Below are 22,807 nucleotides of genomic sequence, written 5' to 3'. Positions count from 1 at the left end.
CATCCATGATCCATGCTCATGCATGATTGCTCATCGGGCCGGGCCGTCGAGGACAACCTGCCTGCCTGCCTGCGCGCTAGTCCCCTCTCCCTCTCCATCAACCTCGCAGTTCCCCCTACAAGCTACAACTCACACATTGACAGACTATAGACTACATGCTGCCGACTCCTACTCAACAGTCCTACTCATACATCACTTCTCCATCCGAATCTAGCTGCACACTCAACTTCCGCAGCCATGTCGCTGCCGCTCCACCTCCGAGCTTACCAAGAGCCGACCCGTGACGACCTCACCAGGCTGCTCTTCAACGTCCCCCCTCTCCTCTGGGTCATGCCTCAGGCTTCTCCCTCTTACGACCCAGCCACGGACCCTAAACTGGTCAAGGATCCGAGGCATGAACAGGCAATGAAGGAAAAGATGGAGTCGGGTGGGGTAGGCATGATGAACGGGACCATGGGAATGGAGATCAGCGCGATCCTGAGCGTGGAGGGTAAAGACGAGGTGTATGTGAGTCAGAGCTATCAGGGTCTTCTCATCGGCATTTTCACGACGCTAGCTTCTGTTTGTACTGAAACAAAGTCCTCTGCTCGTGTTCCCTGCACAGTCGGGCAAGCTACACCTTCTCCCTCCCTTCCTATGCTTCATGTCTTTGGACAAACGGTCCGCCCGGTTCTCCCTCCCTCTCTATACCATCCGTAGGGTCGAACGGTGCGTCCCTACTTCCGTCGTCGAGCGTTTGTTTGGGAAAAAGATGAGCTGATGGTTGATGATGCGCAATGGTATGCGTGTAACAGGCTGAATTCGAGAGCGGGCGTGTTCGCGCTGAGCTTGGCGACATGGCACGGGCTGCGGATTGTGAGTCGTGCCATACCCAGCCGTACTATACTGTCCCGTCAAGACCAGAACGACTCACGATCATCCTTGTCTTCTCTTTCATATCCATGTGACCGACGCAGATCCTCCAACTCACTTCCCTCCTCCCGACGGCGGAACACTTTTCCATCCTCCTCCGGGACGCCCTCAAAGCCCAGCTTTCCGAGATGAAACTCCTCAAACCTTTCCTTCCTACCCTCTATTCCGAGTACTTGTTGACTCAACCGGCGTTTCTGAACAATCAGCCGTTGGGGATGAACACGCCGGCGGAGGAAAAGGTGGACCTGATAAACCTCGGTTCGGACCTCGGTGGAGGTGGTCGGGAGAAGAGTACGAATGCCAACCCGAATGCGCCGGCGGCCGATGCCAGAGGTCCAGGAGGAGACGGGAAAGGAGCTTACGAACGAGGGTTGGGAGAGACGTTTGGGTATCCCGGAGATGCGAGAAAGTTGCGAGAGAGGAGCAAGATCAAGTTGTGGAGAGAATATTTCGTGACCCACGGGAGGAACTTGACCCGTGAGTGTCTGTTCATCGATTCGGGATGTCGATGAAGAGACTGGTTGACACGATTCTCTTGCGCTGCTATGTGACGCATCGTAGTCTTGCGATATCCGCCTTTTCAGCGGTTGTTGCAAGTCGGTCTACCTTCGAGGCTTCGAGGAGAATTGTGGGAGACGCTCAGCGGTTCACTATGTAGGTCTCTCGTCCATCAATATAATCCGCTCGACATCATGATCGTCTCCGCCTCGTCGGCTGACCACACATCGACATCATAGACCTCCGTTATGCAAACCGATCGACATATTCCAGACTCTTGGCGGAGAACGCCAACCGGACGACTTCCGCAACGGACGAGATCGAAAAAGACCTCAACCGGTCTTTACCAGAGTACAAGGCTTATCAGTCCGAAGAAGGCTTGTCTAAATTGAGGAGAGTGCTCGTGGCGTACAGTTTCAGGAATCCCGAGTTGGGGTATTGTCAGGCATTGAACATCGTCGTCGCCGGGTGAGTTGCGTGATTGTGTGTGGGAAGGTCGGATTTGATGATTGGAGCCCGAAGTTGATCTGGTCGCCTGTTGGCCTCTCATACAGATTGCTGATGTGAGCCGGAACATCAAGGTGATACTTTGCGGTCTGACAATGACTGACGGATCGGCAACTACCACACAGTTACATGTCCGAGGAACAGGCCTTCTGGTTGTTGGAAGTGCTATGCGATCGGATAGTACCGGGATACTATACGTGAGTCCACCTTGTCCTCAAGCGGGATGACACGTAGCGCGTCCCGGTTGTTGATGATCCGGCCTCGCATCTTTAGCCCTTCTATGGAGGGGACATTACTAGATCAACGGGTATTCGAGGCTTTGGTAGGTCGGTGTCTACCAATGATCCATCAACATTTCAAGAGCGTCGATGTGCAGATCTCGGTGGCTTCATTACCGTGAGTCCTCCGCACTCAAGAGCCCTCACGTATCAGTGTCAAGGCTCATACATCGTTGATATGGCGGATAGGTGGTTCTTGAGCTTGTATATCAATTCGATGCCCCTGATCTTTGCTTTCCGGGTGGTCGATTGCGTCATGGCGATGGGCGTCAAGGTGATCTTCCAGATCGGCCTAGGTGAGCTCAGTACCATGGGAATCGGATGCGAACAAATATCGTTTCAAGCTGACTCGACGCCTTGCTCTGCACAGCCGTGCTCAAGATCAACGGCGAAGAGCTTCTGGAGATCACGGACGACGGAATGTTCATCAATGCAATGCGGTCTTACTTTGCGACGTTAGGCGACTCGGCACATCCTGATCACTCGGATCCTCGTGTCCGAGCCATCACCAACTTCCAAGAACTGCTCGTCGTGGCGTTCCGGGAATTCAACGTCATCACTGAAGAGACGATCCAGTCGGAAAGAAAACGTTTCCGCGCAATCATCGCGGACGAGATCGAAATGTTCTCCAAGCGCGCCGCTGTACGGAATCTCAAGTTTACAGGTCGGTTCAACAAGGAGCAGGTCACAACGATCTATGACAAGTTTTTCGCCGCCGTCTCTTCGCCCCTTGTGATGTCGGTCAACCCATCGCCCAAAGCGACACCGCCCGTCACGCCAGGTAGCGCTCAAGATTCGGCAGGTCGGCTAGAGACAAGGATCGACCTCAAGACGTTCAAGTTGTTTTTGAGCGACATTTGCTCTTGGGCCAGAGACGAGATTGTCTATCAAAACGCCTTTTCCAACCGGACCGAGAAGAAGGTCGCCGAGCACGAACTCGTTGAGAGGTTATACTTTTCATGGGACACCTCTCATCAAGGGTACCTCTCGCTGCAGGTGTGTCTCAAGCTTGATAATTCCTATGCGGCAGCACTAACCGAGATCATCAATATCAGGATGTGGTGGCCGGTTTGGACACCGTCATGTTTGCGGGGCTGATGGAGTCCATCGAGTGGTTCTTCCACTTGGTACGTCAAGGCTCAATGATGCCTCCAATGGCTCTGCTAAATCATCTACGCGGCTATAGCACGACAAGAACAAGGACGGTTTCCTGACCAAAGACGAAGTCATTCAGCTTTCGGAATCTCTCCTCGTGAGTTTAGTAAGCATAAAGTCGCTTGCACACCGCTAAACAGCTTCTCCCCTGTGTCAAATAGTTCATCTTCCGGAATGAGCCAGGCGATGCCTACTTGGCTGCGGTCTCAAAGTTCATCTTAAACGCGTTCGATTTTGGTGATGCGACGGCACCGGAAGAGAGCTTGCAACCTGATCATGCCGACGAAGAAGTGCCGACAGCGGGAGATGATCACAACGCCACACAGAACAGGAAGCGGGCCGAAAGCGTTAGCAGCCCCCACAACGCTCCTTACTTGAGTAAGTTACGCTTGACTAGGGAGACATGTCATAGGCTTCGAGAGACTAAGTGAACTTCGCAGACCTGGCAACGTTTAGGATGGTCATTCTGGCCGATGAGCTGCTCGAGGGATTCTTTGATTCCGATCTGGCGGCGTCATTCCGCCTAGACGCCGTACCCGGCGAGTACCATGTAACGCAAGCGAAATCCGACACCCTGATCGGCGGACTCGTGAACATGGTCGTGACCAACGAGAATAAGTCTCGATTCAACCGCTTTGCTGACGGGCTCGGTTCGGCACTGGGTCGTCACGCCGAGTGGCGAAAGCCTGCTATCGGCAAGAGCGATCCCGTGCACATAACGTCGGACGTCCAAACAAGAGAATCGCTGCTCAACCCGGCTCAACAAGAGGTGCAACGATTGCGCAGTCCGTCATCGGCCTCTTCGGCCACAATGACAAGCACGGCTTCGCAGATGCCTTCGAGAATAAGAGCGCCCTCGACATCGTCAACTATGGACAACAAGCGCAAGGACGAGGCGGATATGCTAAGAGCAGCGCAAGAAGCCATCATGCATAGGCCAAATTTCGCGATCGATGCGATCGGTGACACTGACGAAGACGCACCGGGAGGCGAGGACGAAGAGGGCGTCATGGACGAGGTAGAAGCTTTCTTGAAGGCAAACGACACCGACGAAAAGGGGCTGACGGGTGAAGCCAAAGCCACCGCTAATGGTAAGACGAAACGCTGCGCCTAGGCTAAATTCAACGGAGCTAACCCGAGACCTTCTCGCAGATCTACTGACTGCCGAGCCTATCCGATGAACGATGCCGCAGGACGGCCTGCCATGTACTATGCACGACTGTGATGCAATGGGCGACGACCATGTTGTTTGATAGTGTACATGCTGATATAAAGATACCACAGCCATGTAAAGTATCTGTGCACTCTCAAGTGGCCCTATCGCGTCTCCAATCTGCTTAGACGTTCCGCATCCATGGACAGCACCCTTTCCCAAATACCCTTGGTCAAAACACGATGAGGGTGCGAAAGGGCTAGTAACCTGGATAAGAAACAACCGTTAAACAAAAAGTCGCCCCTGCGGTACACAAAGCTTTCGGACTCACCTGGCAATCTTCATCCAACGCTTCAGCTCCTCCTCCCCTACGGTCTTCCCCTCCTCAGTAGCCTTCTTTCGTAACCTCACAAACTCGCTCTGAATGTGTTCGGCTACATCGTCAGGTATCGATAGCGACTTGGCGGCCGCACGAGCTTCCGAGATGTATCGTCTGATCGCCTTGAGCCTGTTGTCGTCAATCGGTTTCGTTCCCGGTACGGGTTGGCTAGACAGGATTGGGACGTGAAGGTCAACCTGAGGAGAAAGTCGGCGAATAAGCAAATACCTCGAGAAGATAAGAGAATGTTCTCCGCATACTGACTGGCAGGAAACTTTTGCCCTGGCCGACCACGACGAGGCCGAGATCCACGTCCATGCCGAAATCTTCTGCGACAAAGGGATACTTGTATCGCAGCTTTTGCATCTTGAAGACGTTCATCAACGCCTTGAGGTTGTCGACAGCGCGATCTTTTAGGTCACCTCCTTCTAGAGTATCTTCGTTCATCACGACCACGGTCGAAGGTGCTAGTTGCAGCACGCCTGATTGGAGACCTGTTGATCCGGCAGCATTGACCATGGATGGGTAGAACGAGCCTTTGGAGATCAAGTTGATCGAGAGTTCGGCAGGCGATACGAGCGGCGAGACGGTGGAGATGGTATTCACGATCCGCTTGAACGCCTGTGGGTCGGCGGCATCGGGGCCTTTCGGAAGGAGAATGTTGAGCGATAACGATCCTAGCGGGAAGCCCCCCGACACCCGGGTCGTCACCGAGGAGATCAAGGCGAGCAATAAGAATTCGGCTGATAACCGGTCGTCCACACCGAAAGCCCCAGAGAGCTGATCGAGGACTTCTTCTCGATCGGCATCAGCTTCGGTCGCGATAGAGGCGGACTGCAAAGGGTAGACCGGATAAGGCGAACTGAGAACGTGCAAAGTCGGCACGTAAGTGGATGATGACTCTCCCTCGTCCATCTCGTCCTGGTCGTCGATCGTAGGTAGAGAAGATGTGGATAGGATACCAGTAAAGGTATATGTCGAGGCAGCTTGATAGGACGTTTCCGGATCATACACCTGCCCGTCAAAGGAGATCCAAGTTGTCAGCTCAACCCATATCATGAATTTTTACAAACGACTAGGCTAACCTTCAAGAGCGCTCCTGTATAGCTTCCCTTGGCACTGGTTTCGGGAAATTTGCCATGTACGCTAGTCGGCAGTGCCACTGGCGACGATCGGGCATCGACTGATAGGCCCTCAAACCCGCTGATCAGGGTCGAGGACCCCTCCAGTTCGGCCTTGATCCAGGGTTGCTCTCCCGGAATTCTGCGAAAGCGTTCTGTCAAACCGCAGTCCAATCATGCTGCGACAGCGATTACTCACTCGACACCCCAGCCGACCCATCGCTCCTTCAACCTCGACCAGTCGACCGAGTTGCCATATAGATTGTTCGCCCCGCTGTCACCACCCTCGAGGCCATCAGATTCGGCCGGGGGCATGTACACCTCCAGGGGGTATCCGGTGTCTTGTAGCATACATCGGAATCGACAGACGGTTAATGGCGCCGTGATGCCTGGACGGTAGTAAGGAATCTGCAAAGGCAATCGTCTGAGCATATAATATACGTAGTTCTATCAACGACCCGACTCACATTTCCTGGAGAATCCAGAGCTACGAAAGCTTTACTGATGACCTCCGAGCGGTCCACAGCTTCACCCTCTTGAGCATCGTGCTCGGCCAAAGCCGTACGCAAGATTTCCTCGGTAGGCAACATTGTCGGTTCCGTGACAGCGATGGGCATGGTAAGCGTACCCGAACGTGTTCTCCAGGTTTATAATGTGGATGTGGTAGTAGTATATTGCAACGGGTACGCTTGTATGAGTGTGTGAGGTGGACAGATCGTAGCACGTAGCAATCTACAAGAATTACAAGAAACCGAGTTTGTCAACAAACCCAACGAAGGGACCTCCACTTTTGGCGATGAGAGGGCAAGCAGCAAGCATAGGTAGAGTGCGTCCTCCCTATGACATCTCTTGCATTTTCACCGCATCGCATAGTGTGCAATCTCTCCATCGTACACCATGATGCTCAAGGCAGGTCTCAGGCGAAACGTCCCACGACCAGCGTTGCCTTTACGGCTACCCGTTCGGTCCAGACGTTTCGTCACCAATCTACCCCCCTCGACACCAACGCCCACCCCTCCATCATCCCGCCTGGCTAGATACATCCCTCGCCTCTCTGACATCTCGACCAAATCCGGTCTCCCACTTCCATCCCTAGCCATCTCTTTTGCCATCCTTCACGAGCTCACCGCCATCCTCCCGCTCCTAGCCTTGTTCTTCGCGTTCCAAGCGTTCGGCGTTGGGGGCACCATCATCAAATGGGCTTCTCGACAAGAAGACGGGGACGATCTCGGGCTGGGGTCTTATATCCGGGAATGGCTCGAAGAAGGCCAAAAGCGAGTGGACAAGGTCGCCAGGCGGTATGGACTGTTCGGGTACGAAAGGGGGAGTAAAGTGGTGGCAGAGGAGGATCGGATGTCTTCCGAACAGGAGGCTTTACAGGTCGCTGCTGCTGCTAAACAGTCGTCCGCCGCAGCTGGAGTGGCGAGCGCCGTAGCGGCATATGTCGTCGTCAAAGTTAGTATCACGCACGTCAGGGTCACACTCGTTTCGAGGTCCGCCCTGCTAACGTCTTCTTCGCTACTTTCTTTCTAGGCAATCTTACCACTGCGGATTGCCGCTTCGATAGGCTTTGCGCCAGGATTCACGCGATACGCCCTCGAACCTTTCAGAAGAGGGATCTGGCACGGATTGCTCAGACGGCCAAGACCGACCGTAGTTACGAAAGGAAAAGACACTATCGTATGATTAGATGACATTAGATGACGGGAACGACACGCGCTAGCATTATGCAATGGAGATCAACCTGTTCGGAATCGCGGCTCTCAAGAGAGAATCTCGAGGACTACGCCGGCAGCGACCGTCTCGCCGCCACGACGAAGCAATACCCTGCCCATCTCCTTGTTCACTGACGCAGGTTCGAGCGGGATGGCGGGTGCCCTCAAGACCGTCGCCTGTGCTGGCGTCCGTAGAGTGACTTCGACTTGCGCTTGGACCCCCTTTTGCAGCACTCTGTAGCGAGATCGAGCGAAAAGACTTCAGAGCGGTGCCACTAATTGGGCCAGCTTCCGCTCGGAATGACTCACCTGGGATTCTTCTTGACGGCAGAACCCTTGTCCATCACGCTGAGCAGTTTCGTAATCGTCGCCGGTACATTGTTCGAGTGATGGAACAGCTCGACAGGAGTACCGGTGATGATCGGTTGCGAAATGTCAAAGACCAAGATTTGGGCCGAGAACGATGTGGCCAGCGGTACGAGTTCGGGGATCGCCAGCGGACACAGGACTGAGCCGATGTTGAGGTGGATCGGGTCAATTTGTGCCAGGTATAGGGTCACGTTCTGGCCTGCCGAGGCATAGGGAACGCTCTCGTCGTCGCGATCGATTGCTGAGCATTTGTGACGAGATCAGTTGGTCGAATCATGTTGGCATTAACGTGTAGGGCTTACTTCGCACGACCCCTGTCTCATCACCAGGCACAACCCGTAGACGTTCTCCGACCTGCACCACACCACTAGACAGACGGCCGGTGACACCGACACCCGAGGCGACAGCAGTCTGTCCCTTGAAGACGTTTGAGATGGGGAAGCGCAGAGGTGCCTCAAGTGATCGAGTGGGCACCTCGACCTTGTCTATAGGATCGCAAACGAAGTTAGAAAGCTGCATTGGTGTCCCAAGTATGTACAAGAGGCTTACCAAGGATGTCGACAAGAGTCGGTCCAGAATACCATGCATCGAGTTCGGGACATTTCTCTTTCTGGGCGAGGTTGATGCCCTCCATAGCAGCGACTGGGACAAAAGTAAGCCTGTTGAGCAGGAATCCAGCCGATTGCAAAAATGGCTTGAGTGCTTCTTGGATCTCCTCGAAGCGGTCTTGCGACCAGTCCACCTAGAGCACGTGTAAAGCGTTAGAATCGCTCGCGTCACATCCCGGACCTTGCCAAATACTTACTGCATCCATCTTATTCACTCCAACGATCAACTCGCGCACACCAAGACTACGGACCAGCAAGGCGTGTTCTCGGGTTTGACCGCCTCGATCGAATCCAGCCTCAAATTCGCCAGGCGCAGCGTCGACAACAAGCAAAGCCATGTCGGCTTGACTCGTACCGGAAATCATGTTGGGAATGAAGTCTTGATGCCCCGGTGCGTCGAGAAGGGTAAAGGACCGGTTCGAGGTCTCGAAGTGGGTCGTGGCGATGTCTATTGTGACTCCGCTGCGAGAGGTGAAACGGTATGCATGATCAGAAAGCTGACACCCCCACGCGGCCGCATGACACTTACCGATCTCTCTCATCGCCTAAAGCGTCCAGACCCCAAGCATATGCGAAACTCGATTTGCCGACCCGCTGACTACCCCTCTCGTTTGCAGTCTTTTCCTTCTCCGACAAGCGCCCAAGGTCATAGAGCAGTCGTCCCATCAAAGTGGATTTTCCGGCATCGACATGGCCTACAGATCGAGTGGTGTCAGTGATGGCTTCCAAGATTGACAGTCCGGTCGGTGACCTTACCGACGACGACCAAGCTGACACCCTTCTTCCCCTCAGCCTCTTCCTTCTGAATCTTCTCGATCAACTCGACCCTCTTCATACTCATCGCCGGCACTGGCGTGTCATCTCGGCTGACGGGCGCGCTATCGTCGCCAATCCCCAGAGCCGCAAGGTCGGTCGATAACCCGCTGGAATTCAGAGGCTTGTTGACTCCTGTCTTGGGCGTCGAGGTTCCAGCCTTGTTGCTAGGCGCAATCTTGGTCTTAGGTTTCGGTGATGCGGCGGGTGTGGCAGCCGCTGGTTTTGATACTTTGGATTTTGCTGCTTCCGCTGTCGATCCCGTCATTTATTGTTACAGTTACATTTTAAGATGCCCAAGAAATAAGGAATGCAAAGGAAAATCGTCAATACAGTCAATTCGTCGTTAATGTCGTTATGGCTCCAGCTCGGTGGGGGAAATTCTTCTTAGCTCCTCCTTCTCCCGCACGCTCGATATGGCTGAATCGTCCCGCGATATCTCTCTATTGCCTTGTAGAGAACTTCGTCCCCTCTCTAGCCTTGAGAACGAGATCATCCGGGCTAGGCTCGCTGAATGGATTGTGTTCTCCGCCCGTAGCAAAACCGTCGATGCGAGCGGTATCTGGCGCCACCAGTGGGTCTTTTGGCTTGGCCGTCAATAACGAAAAGAACACGGATGGGCCTGTGTTTCCTGTCGAAGTTTCGGTGACGGTCTTGTTCCCAGTAGCATTCGAACCAGGAGCATACGACGACGTCCGAGGGAGATTGTCCTTGAGAGCGTGGGGAAAGGAGAACAGGGGGGATGGCTGCTCCTCCGGTTCGTCGACTTGCATGCCAGCGCCATCCTGGCTTTTGGAGACGCTGTCGGAGGAGGGCACCTCGCCTTGCGGCGGGTTTTCCATGGGTCCAGCTGCAGCTTTGGCATCAGCCTCTGCTTTGGCTGCTTTTGCAGCTGCGACCCGTTGTGCCAGTTTGGAGAGCGGTTTTGCGGTCTCCGGCTCGAGCATTGATGGGGTTGATTTCGTGACCTCTTCGACTTTCGTCTGAGCTATCGGAGACGCTGGGTGATTCGCTGATGATCCCGCAGCCGCAGCGCGCCGAGCAGCAGCGAGTTGAGCCAGTTTGCTCATTGGTTTGCCAGCAGACGGTATCTCTTCTCCTGCACGCTTCGCTTGCATTGGAGCTTGGCCGACCTGCTCGACCGTGTTTCCTGCCGCAGCTTGCTTCCTCGATAAGGCCAGCTTTTGTAGGGCGGTCAAAGGAGGACCCGGTTCGGGTGCACTTGATGGACTAGATTGTGGTGGTCGCTTGCCTGCGGGACGACGAGGGCTCTCGATACCTATACGTTATGTGGAAAGGTAAGCCAGGTCAGCTAAGGACCGTCAGATGTAAGCTGGAGAAAGTTGCGGACCATATTGAAGGGAAAGGCACGTACCCTTCGTTCAGATGATATCCCTTGCATGGCGTTTCTTTTTCCCTCTGTCAGAAGGTTTACGGGGCCTTCTCTTGCCGCACCCCTCCCCAACCGAGCCGGAACTCAGACCGTACGAAAAGAAAGAATTCCGTCGACTAACCCTTTGCCCTCTGCGCCTTGAGATAATTCACCGTCTTGTCCACGTCAAAGTAATAGTACCACAAGCTCTCCATGATGGCGTCGTCCGTAAGTGGGGGCTTCATGTCGGCAAGGAGAGGTTTGGCGACTGATAAGGAAAGTGCCATCTGAGCTATGTGTGCAAGAAGGGTAAGCATTTCGGCGGCGAGAAAGAAGGCAAGGAAGGCTGATTCAATTACCTTGTTGCTCCTCAGTCATTCCAACATCCTCTTCATCGTCGGAAGCCATCTCGGCTGCAACCGAGCAAGTCAAACAACCATTCGATCCCCATCAACAGGCTGTTTTAAGGATGCTTAAATTGAAATCCCAGTGCCTCACCATCCAGGTCCAAATTTCTGACGAATCGATGTCGAGACATTTCGTTGCGAAGTCTTGCGAGTTTGCTTATGAAGGAGAGTCGAGATCGACAACCAGATGATGCTTTGCTGAACTAGATCGTCGTGAGATGTATTGCTTGTGCTCTAGGATAGCTAGCCGTATACACCTTTGCTTATTCGAGGTTGAAAGGTTGCAACTTCGTGCATGCATGCATCGATCGAGAGTGCGAGTCTCCCTCGTGCCCTTTGCATCGGAAGGGAGGAGTGATGTCATCGGATGGGACGCGACAGCGGAAAAAGCGCGAGGAACCCTCAGGCTTCGCACCTCACATCCAAAACCACGGGCCCAGCGCCCACAAGTAGTCGGTCGTTGGTACATCATGCATGCGAGACTGCTCAATGTGGTCAGGAAGCTAGACTCTGTTCATGCACCACCCATCGAAAGCACAAGAGACTGGAGTAGAAAGGAAGATTTGCATAGTCCACATAATCCCCCTCGCCGAAAAGATCTACTACAACCCTCTCTCTCCCAAACACCACGCTACCTTGCTTTGTTATCAAGGGCGAGACGTTTAGAAGGTCAAGGCGGCACCACGGGTCTTCTTCTCTCCGCCCAACTCGAAGCTGTAAGTGTAGGGATAGAATAAAATAGCAAGATGTAAGCGGGTATCCCCTGCGAATAAGGTTCGAGGCTCGACTTACTGCTTGCATCGCTTGAGGACGAGCTGCTTCTTGGCCTTGCACGAAGAGCACTCCAATCGAAGAACGACCTTCTTGGTCTACACACATCGTCCGAGAGTTACGCCGCATCAGTCTCTCGAGCTCCCGTCGCGACATGTCTCGACTCCATCAGACTCACGGTCTTGGCCTTCTTGTGGAAGACGGGCTTGGTCTGACCTCCGTAACCGGATTGCTTTCGGTCATATCGCCTCTTTCCCTGGGCCATCAACGAGTCTTTACCCTTCTTGTACTGGGTGACCTTGTGAGGCTGCCAAATCGATACATTCGTACGTGAGCTGACAAGGTCGGTAGGTAGGCTGGAGCCCAGAGATGATTCGAGGACGAACCTGGTGCTTCTTGCACTCCTTGCCCTTGCAGTAGGTCCTTCGGGTCTTGGGAACGTTGACCCTGCAAACCCCCCAACAACGACATCGAGCGTAGTTTCCACCATATGGTCGTCATATGTAATGTATTGGTTGGCGAAATCATCCGTATTTTCAGGCACAAGGTGACATGTCCGTTTCGATCAGGTATTGGAGATCCAAATGGTCGTGTCGTGTCAAAGCAAGCGTGTCCACCGATGTTTCGTCCAATTCCCATCCGACGTAGTTCATGCGGATCGTTCGTCCATCCCAGATGCAATCGTCCCATATTTCCCATCCATCATATCCATCACGACCAGCAATCCATCGAAGATCAGGTATTCATTCGTCCGAGTTCATTGTCGAGTACGTCGGTGTGTTTTAGTCGTGTCAAGTTTCAATAACAGTTCGATCGCCAGCACCCGCAAGAATAGCAGTTAGAAGGGAAGAAAAGTGAATATCAACTGGATCAGCTTTCCCGTTTCCACCGCATAAACGAGCTCCTCTTCTCTCGATCTCTTCGTCTATCTGTTGCTATTCCTGTGTCCGTCGGTCGGTGTCGAATCCGTCTCCCATGTGTTTGCGATCGTCGTCCTTCTAGGAAGCACGACCCGCTAGTCTGCCCCTAAACGCTTTCCTCTTCCATTCGCCGCTGGCCCTTCCCCGAGTTCTCTCTGCCACTAGCAACGCTCTCCTTTCCGACGCAAAGGCCATCAGGGACAGCCAGTCGAACAGCGTTCCCAGGTGAAATCGAATCATGTTTTCCAGAGTCCGAAACTTTCCCTCCCCGAGATAGACATGGAGACGGTCCCGGATTTTGATAGCAACAGACAGACGAAGAGAGCGAGATGAAGGGTGGTGAGACCGTATGCGTACATTTTTGCCGGGTGTTGTTGATGATCTACCTGGTAGGGGTGACTAGACGAGGGGTCAAAATGGGGCAGGTCGTCGACTTGAACTGAGGTCGTTCAGATCTGACGAGGTCGACGAAGCCAGAGAGCGGGGGTTGGTCTGGGCAGCGGTACGGCGTGAGAGCGAGAAGCGAATGGCGAATCGCTAGGGCAGCAAGGGGTGGCGGCGACGTCCACCAAGGTGAGAGAGGTCGAGGGTCTGTCGATGTGATCACGTGATTGTCGTGTCTGCCTCTGCCCTCCTTCGACTTTCTCGCTTCTCCCTCTCGGTGTTTACTTTGAAGGGACGCGCTTGTTGTTCTTCGCTCTCGTGACAATCAGAAGCGCGCGTCGAGAACTCACAACGTCAAGTTTTAAGGCAACCGAGGGAGTCAGGGCCAGCCTTGGATTTCCCGTCGACCGCTTCGCATCTCGCCCAGCGTCCTCGTTGGTCCCAAGAGATCGATCTCGACATTCAGAACGATCTCATCCCGCTGGCCCACCCCCCGATCTCTTTCTAGTCTTTCACTCCAGCAAGTCTCCTTCATCAAGATGTGAGTGCTACCTCGATATAGTTCTTCAGCGGGTTCGACGTACGGCTTCTCCAGGGAGGGGCAAAGGGATCCTGTGGGGGCAACTGGGATCGTGGTCGTGTCGTCATGGTCGTGGTTGCGGCGAGCATGGACATAGGAACCGGATTTCGGGATCGTCGAACTCGGCTAGCAGGAGTAACGGATGGTCAGCGTCGGCAATCGTTAATTCTGCAACCAAGATGGGAGAAACCTCTATTCAACAAGATATTTCGAGATAGAGCGAGGGGGATAACGAAGAGGTCGTAAAGATGAATCTATCGACAATCGGGAGCGGTCGACGAGAACGTCTGTCAAGCGAGACGAAGGTTGACCAAAACGGGGAGGTTCAAGGAGAGCAATTTTGGCCGCAGTTATATGGCGCATTCCAGCCCAGCGGCCTCTCGACTTCCGCCATGTACAAGATATCGATTTGGTCGTCTCCATCGGCTGTCCGTCACTCTCGCATTCTCGGCATGCCCATCCGTCCGTCGCTATTCGACAAGTCGCGATCGCTTGAAAACCTACTGCTCCGCCCGCTCGCTCGCAACCACGCAACCCACACGAAACAAGACGCACGTTCCACGATCCCAGACCCGCTGTGAAAACCTGCCTCTCACCTGGAGAGCCAGGCGCGGATCTGCACGCAATTTCGGAACGCTGATCAATCGGCATGCCTTATCGCGTTCTCCAGGTCTTCTGTTCTCGCTCCCCCTGAGGCCCACATCTCTTTCCAGGTGAATTTTCGCTCTCGACCTAAGGTTACTACAATCGGAGGGCTTTGAGCTGATCGAAAACGATTCCTTGTATTTGTAGCACATTCTTCGTTTGCTCAACACCAACGTTGATGGACGAAGGAAGATCATGGTAGGTCTCGTGGCTTTCGCCCGCCAACGGGTGCATACAGGCAGAACTCGATTTGATGGGATGGTGTTTCGTTTAGTTCGCCTTGACCGAGATCAAGGGTGTTGGTCGTCGATACTCCAACTTGGTCTGCAAGAAGGCCGATGTCGACCTCAACAAGCGGTGAGTCTCGAGCTTGTCACGGCTCCACCCCGAAGGCAGGAGGGACTGACGACAGTGTTTGCAACTCGTCAGTGCCGGAGAGCTCAACTCGGATGAGCTCGAGCGAATCGTCACCATCATGCAGAACCCCGCCCAGTTCAAGATCCCCACCTGGTTCTTGAACAGGAGGAAGGATATCACCGACGGAAAGAACCTTCACGTCGTTTCCAACATTGTCGACCAGAAGTTGAGGGACGACATTGAGAAGCTGAAGAAGATCAGGGCCCACAGGGGTCTTCGACACTACTGGCAGCTCCGTGTCCGTGGTCAGCACACCTGTACCACTGGTCGACGATCCGGAAGGACCGGTGAGTTGTATCCACGCCGCCGGGTTTCGCTTTGACTTCGCATACTGATGTGTCCAACGATCTTGTCTCACCTATCTAGTCGCTGCCAAGAAGAAGTAAACGAGCGTCACGAAACCCGCCTATCAAGCTTGTTTATTTCCTCTTCTTTGCTGCGCACGAGCTCTTTTTTTCGACGGTGATTCTCGTTGGATGGACGTGATCGCGTTCCGGTTCCCATCGTCTCGCCTCGCCCCGCGGTCTCGACTTTGTATTGCACGGGGATGAGAGGAGGAGCAGGGGGATCGGTCTGATGATTATGCAATACGGTTTTATCGTTGCCATCCACACAGTGCGATGTCTTTGCCTGTTATTGAAATGCAAAGTAATGGATAAACGAGTGTCTAGGTATTGGGTTGGTACAAAGGGTGATGATGATGGCAATCAAAGTGGGTTGAAAAGGGCGACCTGAAATGATCGACTGTCCATAGTCCAAGCTGGTAGGACGTCTGCGGCTCAGGCGCTCGAGGTGGCTTGCGCCCCGTCGGCGTAGGCGAAATTGGAGACAAAGCTCTCGATAGCGTCGCTCATGCCACGCTTGGTCGCAGCTGGAGCCGGAGCTCCGGGATCGGTAGACGCGGCAGAGTCAATGGTCGAAGTGAGAGGACCCTGATCCACAGTCTTGGTCGTGGTCCAGACGTAGACCATGTCCGTCTCACCGCCAGAAACGGTGGTCTGGACTTGTTTAGTCGTGACCCCAGTGGTACCCGGGATGGTGGTCACCTGAGCGGTGACTACGCTAGACTGGCCCGTCTCAGTGGTCGTCGTAGCAGTGCTGAAGCTAGAGGCTTGGGCAGGGTCGGTGATGGTCATCACGGCAGTGGCGGTCTCCCCTTGGTCGTTGGTCTTAGTAACTTGCGTTGTAAAGGCCGAGAACGTGGTATCCGTAGCGGCCGAGGCAGTCTCGGTAACGACAGCAGCTGCAGCGGGATCGACGGTATTAGCAGCGGCATCCGTGATGGAGGTAACATCAGTGCTAGTGACCACGGAGGTAGGGGCATCTGAAGGTAGATATTGGGAAGCAGCAGAATCTGTGGCCAGAGGTTCGGTAGCAGTTGCCACGCTGCCAGAATCCGTACTGGTCTCGGTGATCGAAGCAACAAGGCCAGTGTCCGTGCCAGAGGCTGAACCGGTCATTTCCATAGTACCAGTCGCAGCAGGGGCAGTCGCTTGAAGCTGACCGTCACTGTTCTGGGTGATGGTAACCAGAACCCCAGACTCGGTGACGACACTTTGGGTGGGCTCTGGTCCAGGCTGACCAGTCCACGAGGTAGCTTCGCTTGCTGTCGCGTCTACAGGTTGAGTATCGTTGGCAAGCAATGCGTGGCTGTTGAAGTCGGTTCCAGGATCCTCCGCTGTGACGTTGACGTCGGGCATATTCGAGGCGACGGGCGCGTCTTTATGAGCCCAGACAGTGACGCGCCATTCGCCGCCACACATGTCGCCTCCGGCGCCGCTACAGGGCATATTGCACTCCTGGTCATCTGCTTTTAGGCTAAGCGAAGGTATCTCGTCGCCGCACCAACATTCTTGGCCTGCATTCAAGGGATCCGTCAGCATGCTTGGACTTCTAAGGTCTATTGACTTCGGCGTTTCTTACCGTATTGCAATCCTGCAACGAGCTTGTTTTTACTTTGGCAGTCGTCGTAACAGGCAGGGTAAGTCATCCCTGCGCTGTTCCAGTGCAGATCCCCTGAAAGGATTCGGTTGTCACCCGAATCCTTGTAACATCCGACAGCTCGCCAGTCCGCTTGTGCGACAGAAGAGGAGGTGATTTGTGGGGTCCCGTCCGCCGTAGCAGTGGCGGTCTGGCTAGAGTTGGGGTCTTGGTAAGTGTCCCCCGTGGCAGTCGCGGCAGGATCCTGTGTAGTTTGAACGCTAGCAATGACCGCATCTGTCTGAGGCGTGCTGCTATCCAAGTTGGTTGTGCTTTGAGATTCGGGAATGGTACCGTTTTCCAATTCTCGCTTGATGTGCTGCTGTACAGGCGAGGCGCTGACCAGCAGTGCTATGTGAAGCGAGAGAAGGGCCGCGAACGACTTTCGAGAGACCATATCTGTAGAAGTGTACGCGCAAGTTGCTTTGTGCTGAAGAGCTGTAGTAAGTGGAGTTGCCTTGCAGAATTGCAATCTTGAGTTAATGCTGTTGTTCATTATTCTTGTTAATTAGTGAACATGTATTGCGAGGGGCATCTTGCGCATCTTATACTCGACAACAGCCTGTGGGCGCGCTCGATACAAGTGACGTGAAACACGGATCACAGGAGATAGGCAAAGGAGGTCTGTTCCCATCGCAGGAAGGAGGTCGAGGAGTACTAGGAGCAACGCAAAGGAAGATGTCGGCGATTCCTGTTTGAGCCACAGCCATGCGCTTGACGAACGCGCGCGCGTATCTTGGAATTCTCGTTTCATCGGAAAAGGACCTGAGACGCCATACTGAACGTGGGGTAACAACTCCAGTTTCACACAATCCTCGTCTTCGACGACTAACCGCGTGTACTTCAAACTTTGTGAACGGTCCATTCTCTTGCTCGAGGTGTGACGATGGTTCAATAACTTGTGTTTCAGCCTGTCCCGACTCTCGTGCCAAATCTCGCGTCTTAGCTAGCTTGGGTCACACGGTGAAGAAATGAGCTTTGCTTCCGATATCAGATTAGTCGTTGTTTGGTAACGATCGTAATGATTGATGTGTTCTCGAATGAAAAGCCTGTTCGGGATTGTCGACGTTCTCGCTGGCTAAAGTGGGAAGACACGTCGGATCGGCCGTGATCTTTGGTCGCTGCAGTAACCTTGTTGCAAGCAGCAAAAACACATTCGCGAACCGAGGGGCATGATACGAGGTCATGATGGAAAGGACAACATCGTTACCGAACGGTCAATACATAATCGAGAAGGATGGAGAACTGTCTGAGTGATAAGGCGTGGGCGCCTTGCCCTGGGCGCGCACGATGATTTCCTAGAATTATCAGAATCGCTCATCTTTGGGCCTTGACGCATGATGCAATCCGTTCAAGATATCTGCTGAAGGTCACCTTGACGCGACCGTTATATAGGTACAGCTTTGCATGTACCTATCGCAACGACCGAAGATCTAATTATCTCTTCATCGAGGAGATCGTGAAACCTGGAATCTTTTCGCTTATGAGAACACCCGGGAGCATGCGTTGAAAACATCATATAGAGCACGCAGGCCTGTCAACCGAGAAGTACAGGGGTATCCAGCTTAGCGGTCGTAAACATGATAGCGAAACTTCTTGGTTTTGTACTGCTTGGGCACGTCTCGAGCTCTCTCGCTCTTCCAAAGACGTTAGACCTCAACATCGGAAAGGATTTGCGGGGTTCCGAGAAGGCGTGCTGTGTGATGTGTTTGTGCTGTATATATCGAGAACCTCAAACAGGCCTTTGGCGTCACCGCCGCAACAGCAGTGATCGAGTGGACATGGTCCCCTGGTGACAACGATGAGTCTGGGGTCTTGATAACCTCGTCAACAATGTAGATAGACATACCTCTCAGCCAAAGGTGAGAGAGAGGAAATGGATATCGTGCCTGGTGCTTGAGGGGAAGGAGTGCGAGAGTGGGAGAAGATGAGCGATGTTGTGGCAGGTCGGCTCGCCTTTGGCTTTTGGCTTGCTGGCTAGCGCGTGCGATGAAATGATCCGTCGTATCAGACCGTATCCTCAATTCCGCCCCGCTATCGGGTGAAGCAGAGGCAGGACCGTTGACTCCTCGACGAACAGGAGCAAAGGTCAACCCTGGATTCCCTGCTTCAGGAAACTGCCGTTGTTGATTCCGAGGTTGTCGACCCTCTGCCTGCTAATATGCGTTTCATATTCTTACTTGATACATTTAGATCCCGAATCTACCCATGTTCGTCCTTTCCCCTTGCACCTTTCACTTCTCACTTCTCTCGAATTTCGCATTCCGATTCCCGTACGTCCCTGAATCGCCCGTCCCAGGCTGATCGCCTACTTGTCGCTCTCCCTCTGCAACCTCTCGGCCTCTTCCAACCGCTTTCCAAACTCGCTCACCCTCCTCGGCTTAACGGCGCCTTCCCCACCTTCGAGAGCCTTCTCGGTCTGTTGCATCGTCTGCGAGATCCGGGGAGCTCTTTCGAACCTGTTCGATTCGGATTTCGACGTCGACGGGGATGCGGGTTCACCCTGTCCCTTTCCGTGGGTCTGAAGGGACGAGGTAGCGAGTTCCTTGGAGGATGTCGTCTTGCCTGCGATCAGGCCCGATTCGGGAGCAGCGCTGATAATTGAATCTGGATCGGGGGGAAGCTGGTTGGTAAGGACTTGTTGGCGACGGTCCCGAACTTGTTGAGGTTTGTTGGTCAGGAAGTACGTTCCGGCGACGGCGGCTACGACGGTCACACCTTGTGCTCTGCAGGTTGCATATGCAAAGCGACACGAGAGAAATCGTAGCGAGACGGCAAGACTTCAGCGATCGAATCAGACGAAGTCGAGGCAGGGTGGACGACTCACGCTACTCGGAATCGCAAGTACTTGTTGAACTGTTCCCGGTTGCCCTTCCTCAGCGAGGCCGAGGCCCCGATGAGCGCCGCACAGGTAGCAAGCACACCTGGGGATCAGACCATGCGAGGCTATGTGAGTCTGGATGTTCTGGTGATAGCGGGTGTGCGTTTGCGGATACAGGCTCGACTTACCTAGAGGTACGAGAGGTTGACGTTTACACTTTTCCCAGCCGTATTCCCAGTAGCCTACAGGTGCGGGAGATGCGCCAGACATGTTTCGATCCTAGTTGTGGTAATTACTGGAGTGTCAAGTTGCGTTCTGAGTCTGTAGACGATGTCGTTGTCGAGGTCATTTCGAGTTCAGACCTCACATCGTGCAAACTCTTCGATTCAACGAGACTTTCGATCATCCGATCCCCTCCCCCCTCCCCCTCTCCCTCCCCTGTGCGGATGCAAACTACGAGGAATCGTCATCCCCCCCGACGATGATGACGTAATATCAAATAATCGTTGTCACTCGTCATCGATCAACTTCCCCGGTCAGCACCGAGAGAGGGACCGAGCACATCATCCCATCCCATCCACACAGCAGCAGCAAGATGTATCATCCCAACGGGTTGTTCCCCAATTCAGTCAATCATCTTGACAACCTGGCAGCTAGCAAACAAACAATCACATCTCATTCCCTTCCGTTCGTCGAGGTACCCATCCCTTGAACTGCCAGACCAGACGCACCGGCACCACATCACCGCGGCGTGACCCGACCTCCCCCCGGCGTTTGCATATCGCCCTTTGAACTGAAGCTTACAGGACGCATTTCGAACCTGAACTTCTTTCGATCGTTCATCCGGGATCCAAATCAGGATGCCTGCATCTAAACAACATCCCGACTTGCTGGTCAGTACATGCCTGTTCACGACATACGCTTGTGGCCCCCCCCCCCCCTGACGCTGAACAACTTCGTGTTTACACTCGCTGGTTTGACGCTTGGCACGATGTATAGTCATGCAACTTTAATCAAGATTTTAGGTGAGACGCACCGGGAGTTTTCTCGTCATAAACACGGTTGCTGATATCGTATTGACGCTGCGTATCCAGCTGCGTGTCGGTAGGTACCAAGAAGGGGTACAGTATCATCAACTGCGATCCGTATGGCAAGATGTACTCTAAGAGTAGGTCATCCCTTGTTCCCATCCCATAGGCTTCTCATCACTTCCTCGACTTCGCCCTCTCAAGCGACTCTGCTTTTACTGACACTTGCGCCTCTATGTCGTCACCTGGTGATATTCCCATCTCCTTCCGCCGACCCTGGTCCTCGTTGCTACAGATGAAGGAGCGACTGCCATCGTGGAAATGTTGTTCTGCACCTCTTTGGTCGCGCTCGTCAGTGCGGGTGACAAGCCATCGGCGAGTCCCAGGCGGTTACAGATCGTCAATACCAAGGTGTGTCTCGCATTTCTGACTTTATCCTTGCAATCGCGCAACCGACAGGAGGGACATCTTGTGAAATGCCATGACCGCTAACCCTCGTCGTTCCCACTGCCTGATCTTGTAGCGACAATCCACCATCTGCGAGCTCTTGTTCCCAACGGCCATCCTCGCCGTACGGATGAACAGAAAGAGACTGGTCGTCGTACTTGAACTGGAGATATACATTTACGATATCTCAACCATGAAACTGCTTCATACCCTAGATACCGGTCCGAACTCGAGCGGTGAGTCGCGCCGAGCGACGTGTCGTCTTCCGTTCAAGTGGGAGGGTAGAAATTGATCTCTCGCATCCGTGATTAGCTATCTGCGCATTGTCACCATCGAATGACAACTCGTACCTCGCTTACCCCGCCCCGATCCCCACCGCCTCGTCACCCCTCTCGAACCAACCTCCGGCACCCTCTCAATCCAGCTCGATCGGCTCAATCTTGATCTTTGACACGATCACCTTGACGGCCGTTAACATGATCCAGGCACACAAGTCGCCCATTGCTGCAATGGCCATCAATTCTCAGGGGACCATGCTGGCTACGGCCTCCGACAAGGGGACCGTCATCCGGGTGTTCAGCGTACCCGATGCCAAAAAGCTGGGGGAGTATCGGAGAGGATCCAAGAGCGCCAGGGTATTCAGCATGAACTTTAACGCCGTGGGGTCGCTGCTCGCCGTCAGTTCGGACACTGAAACGGTACACGTGTACAACTTGCTCGAGACGACGACCAAGTCTGGGAGCGGGACGAGACGCGCAGGCGATCTGAGCAGGACGGAGTCCCACGGAGGTGTCAAACCGCACTCTCCCCCAGCTTCTGAAGCTCCATCTTCGCCTACATTGTCGGCGACCAACTCGACGGGCAACGGGACCGGTCGACCAGGTGGTCTTGCAGATGCGTCAGCGCAATCGGCAGGAGCTAGCTTTTCTCGACGCAGTTTCCACCTGGGCAAGAATCTGGTGGCAGGGATGGGGGGTTACCTGCCGAACCGCGTGACAGAGGTCTGGGAACCTAGGCGGGATTTCGCCTTTTGCAAGCTACGAGGAGGGGCGGGTGGACGTAGCGTTGTTGCCATGAGTCCGTGAGTCCAGTCCGGGCCCACTACCTCGCACTTCTGCTAGAATGTCGCAGACCAAAGCTGAAATTGGTGATATGGGTCGCAGCAACTCGTCACACGTCTTGGTCATCACCGCAGAAGGTCTCTTTCAGGCCTATGCGATCGACCTACAACAAGGCGGTGAATGCGCATTGGTCAGAGAATATCCGTGAGTCTTCCTGCGTTCGGCCGTGCCCAGCTTAAAGTGACCTTTACTTCCGGACGTGCAGCCTGATCACGGGAGATGATGGGCCCAATTCTATGATGGACTAAGACTTAGACTGTCGCTTGGTACGGGATCAATTGTAATTCGATGTCTTTTTGTTTTCCGGGGCGCATGTAACAATTGTAATGCGGTTGTAAGCGATGTTTATTCAACGACTTTGACATGCTTCTGGCGACGATACTTGCGGGGCCTGGCACGTTGCGAC

The 22,807-nt window shown here is 53.8% G+C and overlaps 8 protein-coding genes across 8 annotated transcripts; 4 read left to right on the top strand and 4 right to left on the bottom strand.

Annotated features, from left to right (window-relative positions):
• The first annotated feature begins 112 nt into the window (after positions 1–112).
• HD553DRAFT_304376 (putative GTPase-activating protein) lies at positions 113–4,648 on the top strand. Its single transcript, XM_046178998.1, has 16 exons — positions 113–507; positions 605–708; positions 795–855; positions 957–1,389; positions 1,474–1,566; positions 1,650–1,878; positions 1,965–1,973; positions 2,043–2,114; positions 2,191–2,313; positions 2,385–2,491; positions 2,566–3,191; positions 3,251–3,322; positions 3,382–3,447; positions 3,512–3,728; positions 3,791–4,441; positions 4,503–4,648. Exons 1-16 carry the CDS (start codon positions 238–240, stop codon positions 4,529–4,531), a joined length of 3,162 nt encoding a protein of 1,053 aa, XP_046039649.1. The 5' UTR covers positions 113–237; the 3' UTR covers positions 4,532–4,648.
• On the bottom strand, positions 4,649–6,702 carry HD553DRAFT_304375 (uncharacterized protein). Its single transcript, XM_046178997.1, has 6 exons — positions 6,471–6,702; positions 6,203–6,411; positions 5,968–6,145; positions 5,147–5,896; positions 4,835–5,079; positions 4,649–4,770 (listed from the first exon to the last, which is right to left on the bottom strand). Exons 1-6 carry the CDS (start codon positions 6,618–6,620, stop codon positions 4,668–4,670), a joined length of 1,635 nt encoding a protein of 544 aa, XP_046039648.1. The 5' UTR covers positions 6,621–6,702; the 3' UTR covers positions 4,649–4,667.
• Positions 6,703–6,786: 84 nt separating this feature from the next.
• Positions 6,787–8,008, top strand: HD553DRAFT_98190 (uncharacterized protein). The gene is made up of 2 exons (XM_046184644.1): positions 6,787–7,458; positions 7,537–8,008. The coding sequence occupies exons 1-2, from the start codon at positions 6,901–6,903 to the stop codon at positions 7,687–7,689; spliced, it is 711 nt and encodes a 236-aa protein (XP_046039647.1). The 5' UTR covers positions 6,787–6,900; the 3' UTR covers positions 7,690–8,008.
• Positions 7,767–11,418, bottom strand: HD553DRAFT_267439 (uncharacterized protein; the record flags this gene model as incomplete). Its single annotated transcript, XM_046177523.1, has 12 exons — positions 7,767–7,953; positions 8,028–8,328; positions 8,390–8,572; positions 8,637–8,829; positions 8,893–9,157; positions 9,225–9,390; positions 9,452–9,754; positions 9,787–9,894; positions 10,053–10,787; positions 11,023–11,172; positions 11,240–11,293; positions 11,379–11,418. 12 exons carry the CDS (start codon positions 11,416–11,418, stop codon positions 7,767–7,769), a joined length of 2,685 nt encoding a protein of 894 aa, XP_046039646.1.
• A 419-nt stretch (positions 11,419–11,837) lies between these two features.
• Positions 11,838–13,448, bottom strand: HD553DRAFT_304365 (60S ribosomal protein L42). Its single transcript, XM_046178996.1, has 5 exons — positions 13,336–13,448; positions 12,445–12,505; positions 12,237–12,365; positions 12,080–12,156; positions 11,838–12,001 (listed from the first exon to the last, which is right to left on the bottom strand). Coding segments are annotated over exons 1-5 (321 nt in total). The 5' UTR covers positions 13,338–13,448; the 3' UTR covers positions 11,838–11,949.
• Positions 13,449–13,710: 262 nt separating this feature from the next.
• On the top strand, positions 13,711–15,856 carry HD553DRAFT_304362 (ribosomal protein S13). Its single transcript, XM_046178995.1, has 6 exons — positions 13,711–13,903; positions 14,613–14,655; positions 14,735–14,785; positions 14,862–14,944; positions 15,017–15,291; positions 15,371–15,856. Coding segments are annotated over exons 1-6 (474 nt in total). The 5' UTR covers positions 13,711–13,901; the 3' UTR covers positions 15,391–15,856.
• A 3,436-nt stretch (positions 15,857–19,292) lies between these two features.
• HD553DRAFT_338922 (hypoxia induced protein conserved region-domain-containing protein) lies at positions 19,293–20,075 on the bottom strand (the record flags this gene model as incomplete). The annotated part of the gene is made up of 3 exons (XM_046182387.1): positions 19,293–19,710; positions 19,812–19,908; positions 19,994–20,075. 3 exons carry the CDS (start codon positions 20,073–20,075, stop codon positions 19,293–19,295), a joined length of 597 nt encoding a protein of 198 aa, XP_046039643.1.
• Positions 20,076–20,399: 324 nt separating this feature from the next.
• HD553DRAFT_304360 (autophagy-related protein 18) lies at positions 20,400–22,773 on the top strand. Its single transcript, XM_046178994.1, has 8 exons — positions 20,400–20,698; positions 20,805–20,830; positions 20,900–20,973; positions 21,129–21,244; positions 21,357–21,516; positions 21,593–22,361; positions 22,444–22,545; positions 22,607–22,773. The coding sequence occupies exons 1-8, from the start codon at positions 20,666–20,668 to the stop codon at positions 22,647–22,649; spliced, it is 1,323 nt and encodes a 440-aa protein (XP_046039642.1). The 5' UTR covers positions 20,400–20,665; the 3' UTR covers positions 22,650–22,773.
• Positions 22,774–22,807: the final 34 nt, after the last annotated feature.

The sequence above is a fragment of the Filobasidium floriforme genome (assembly GCF_021052385.1).
Source record: "Filobasidium floriforme strain CBS 6241 chromosome Unknown HD553scaffold_2, whole genome shotgun sequence".
Taxonomy (NCBI): domain Eukaryota; kingdom Fungi; phylum Basidiomycota; class Tremellomycetes; order Filobasidiales; family Filobasidiaceae; genus Filobasidium; species Filobasidium floriforme.
Note: the sequence above shows the minus strand (reverse complement) of the source record. Positions and strands in the feature narration are given on the sequence as shown.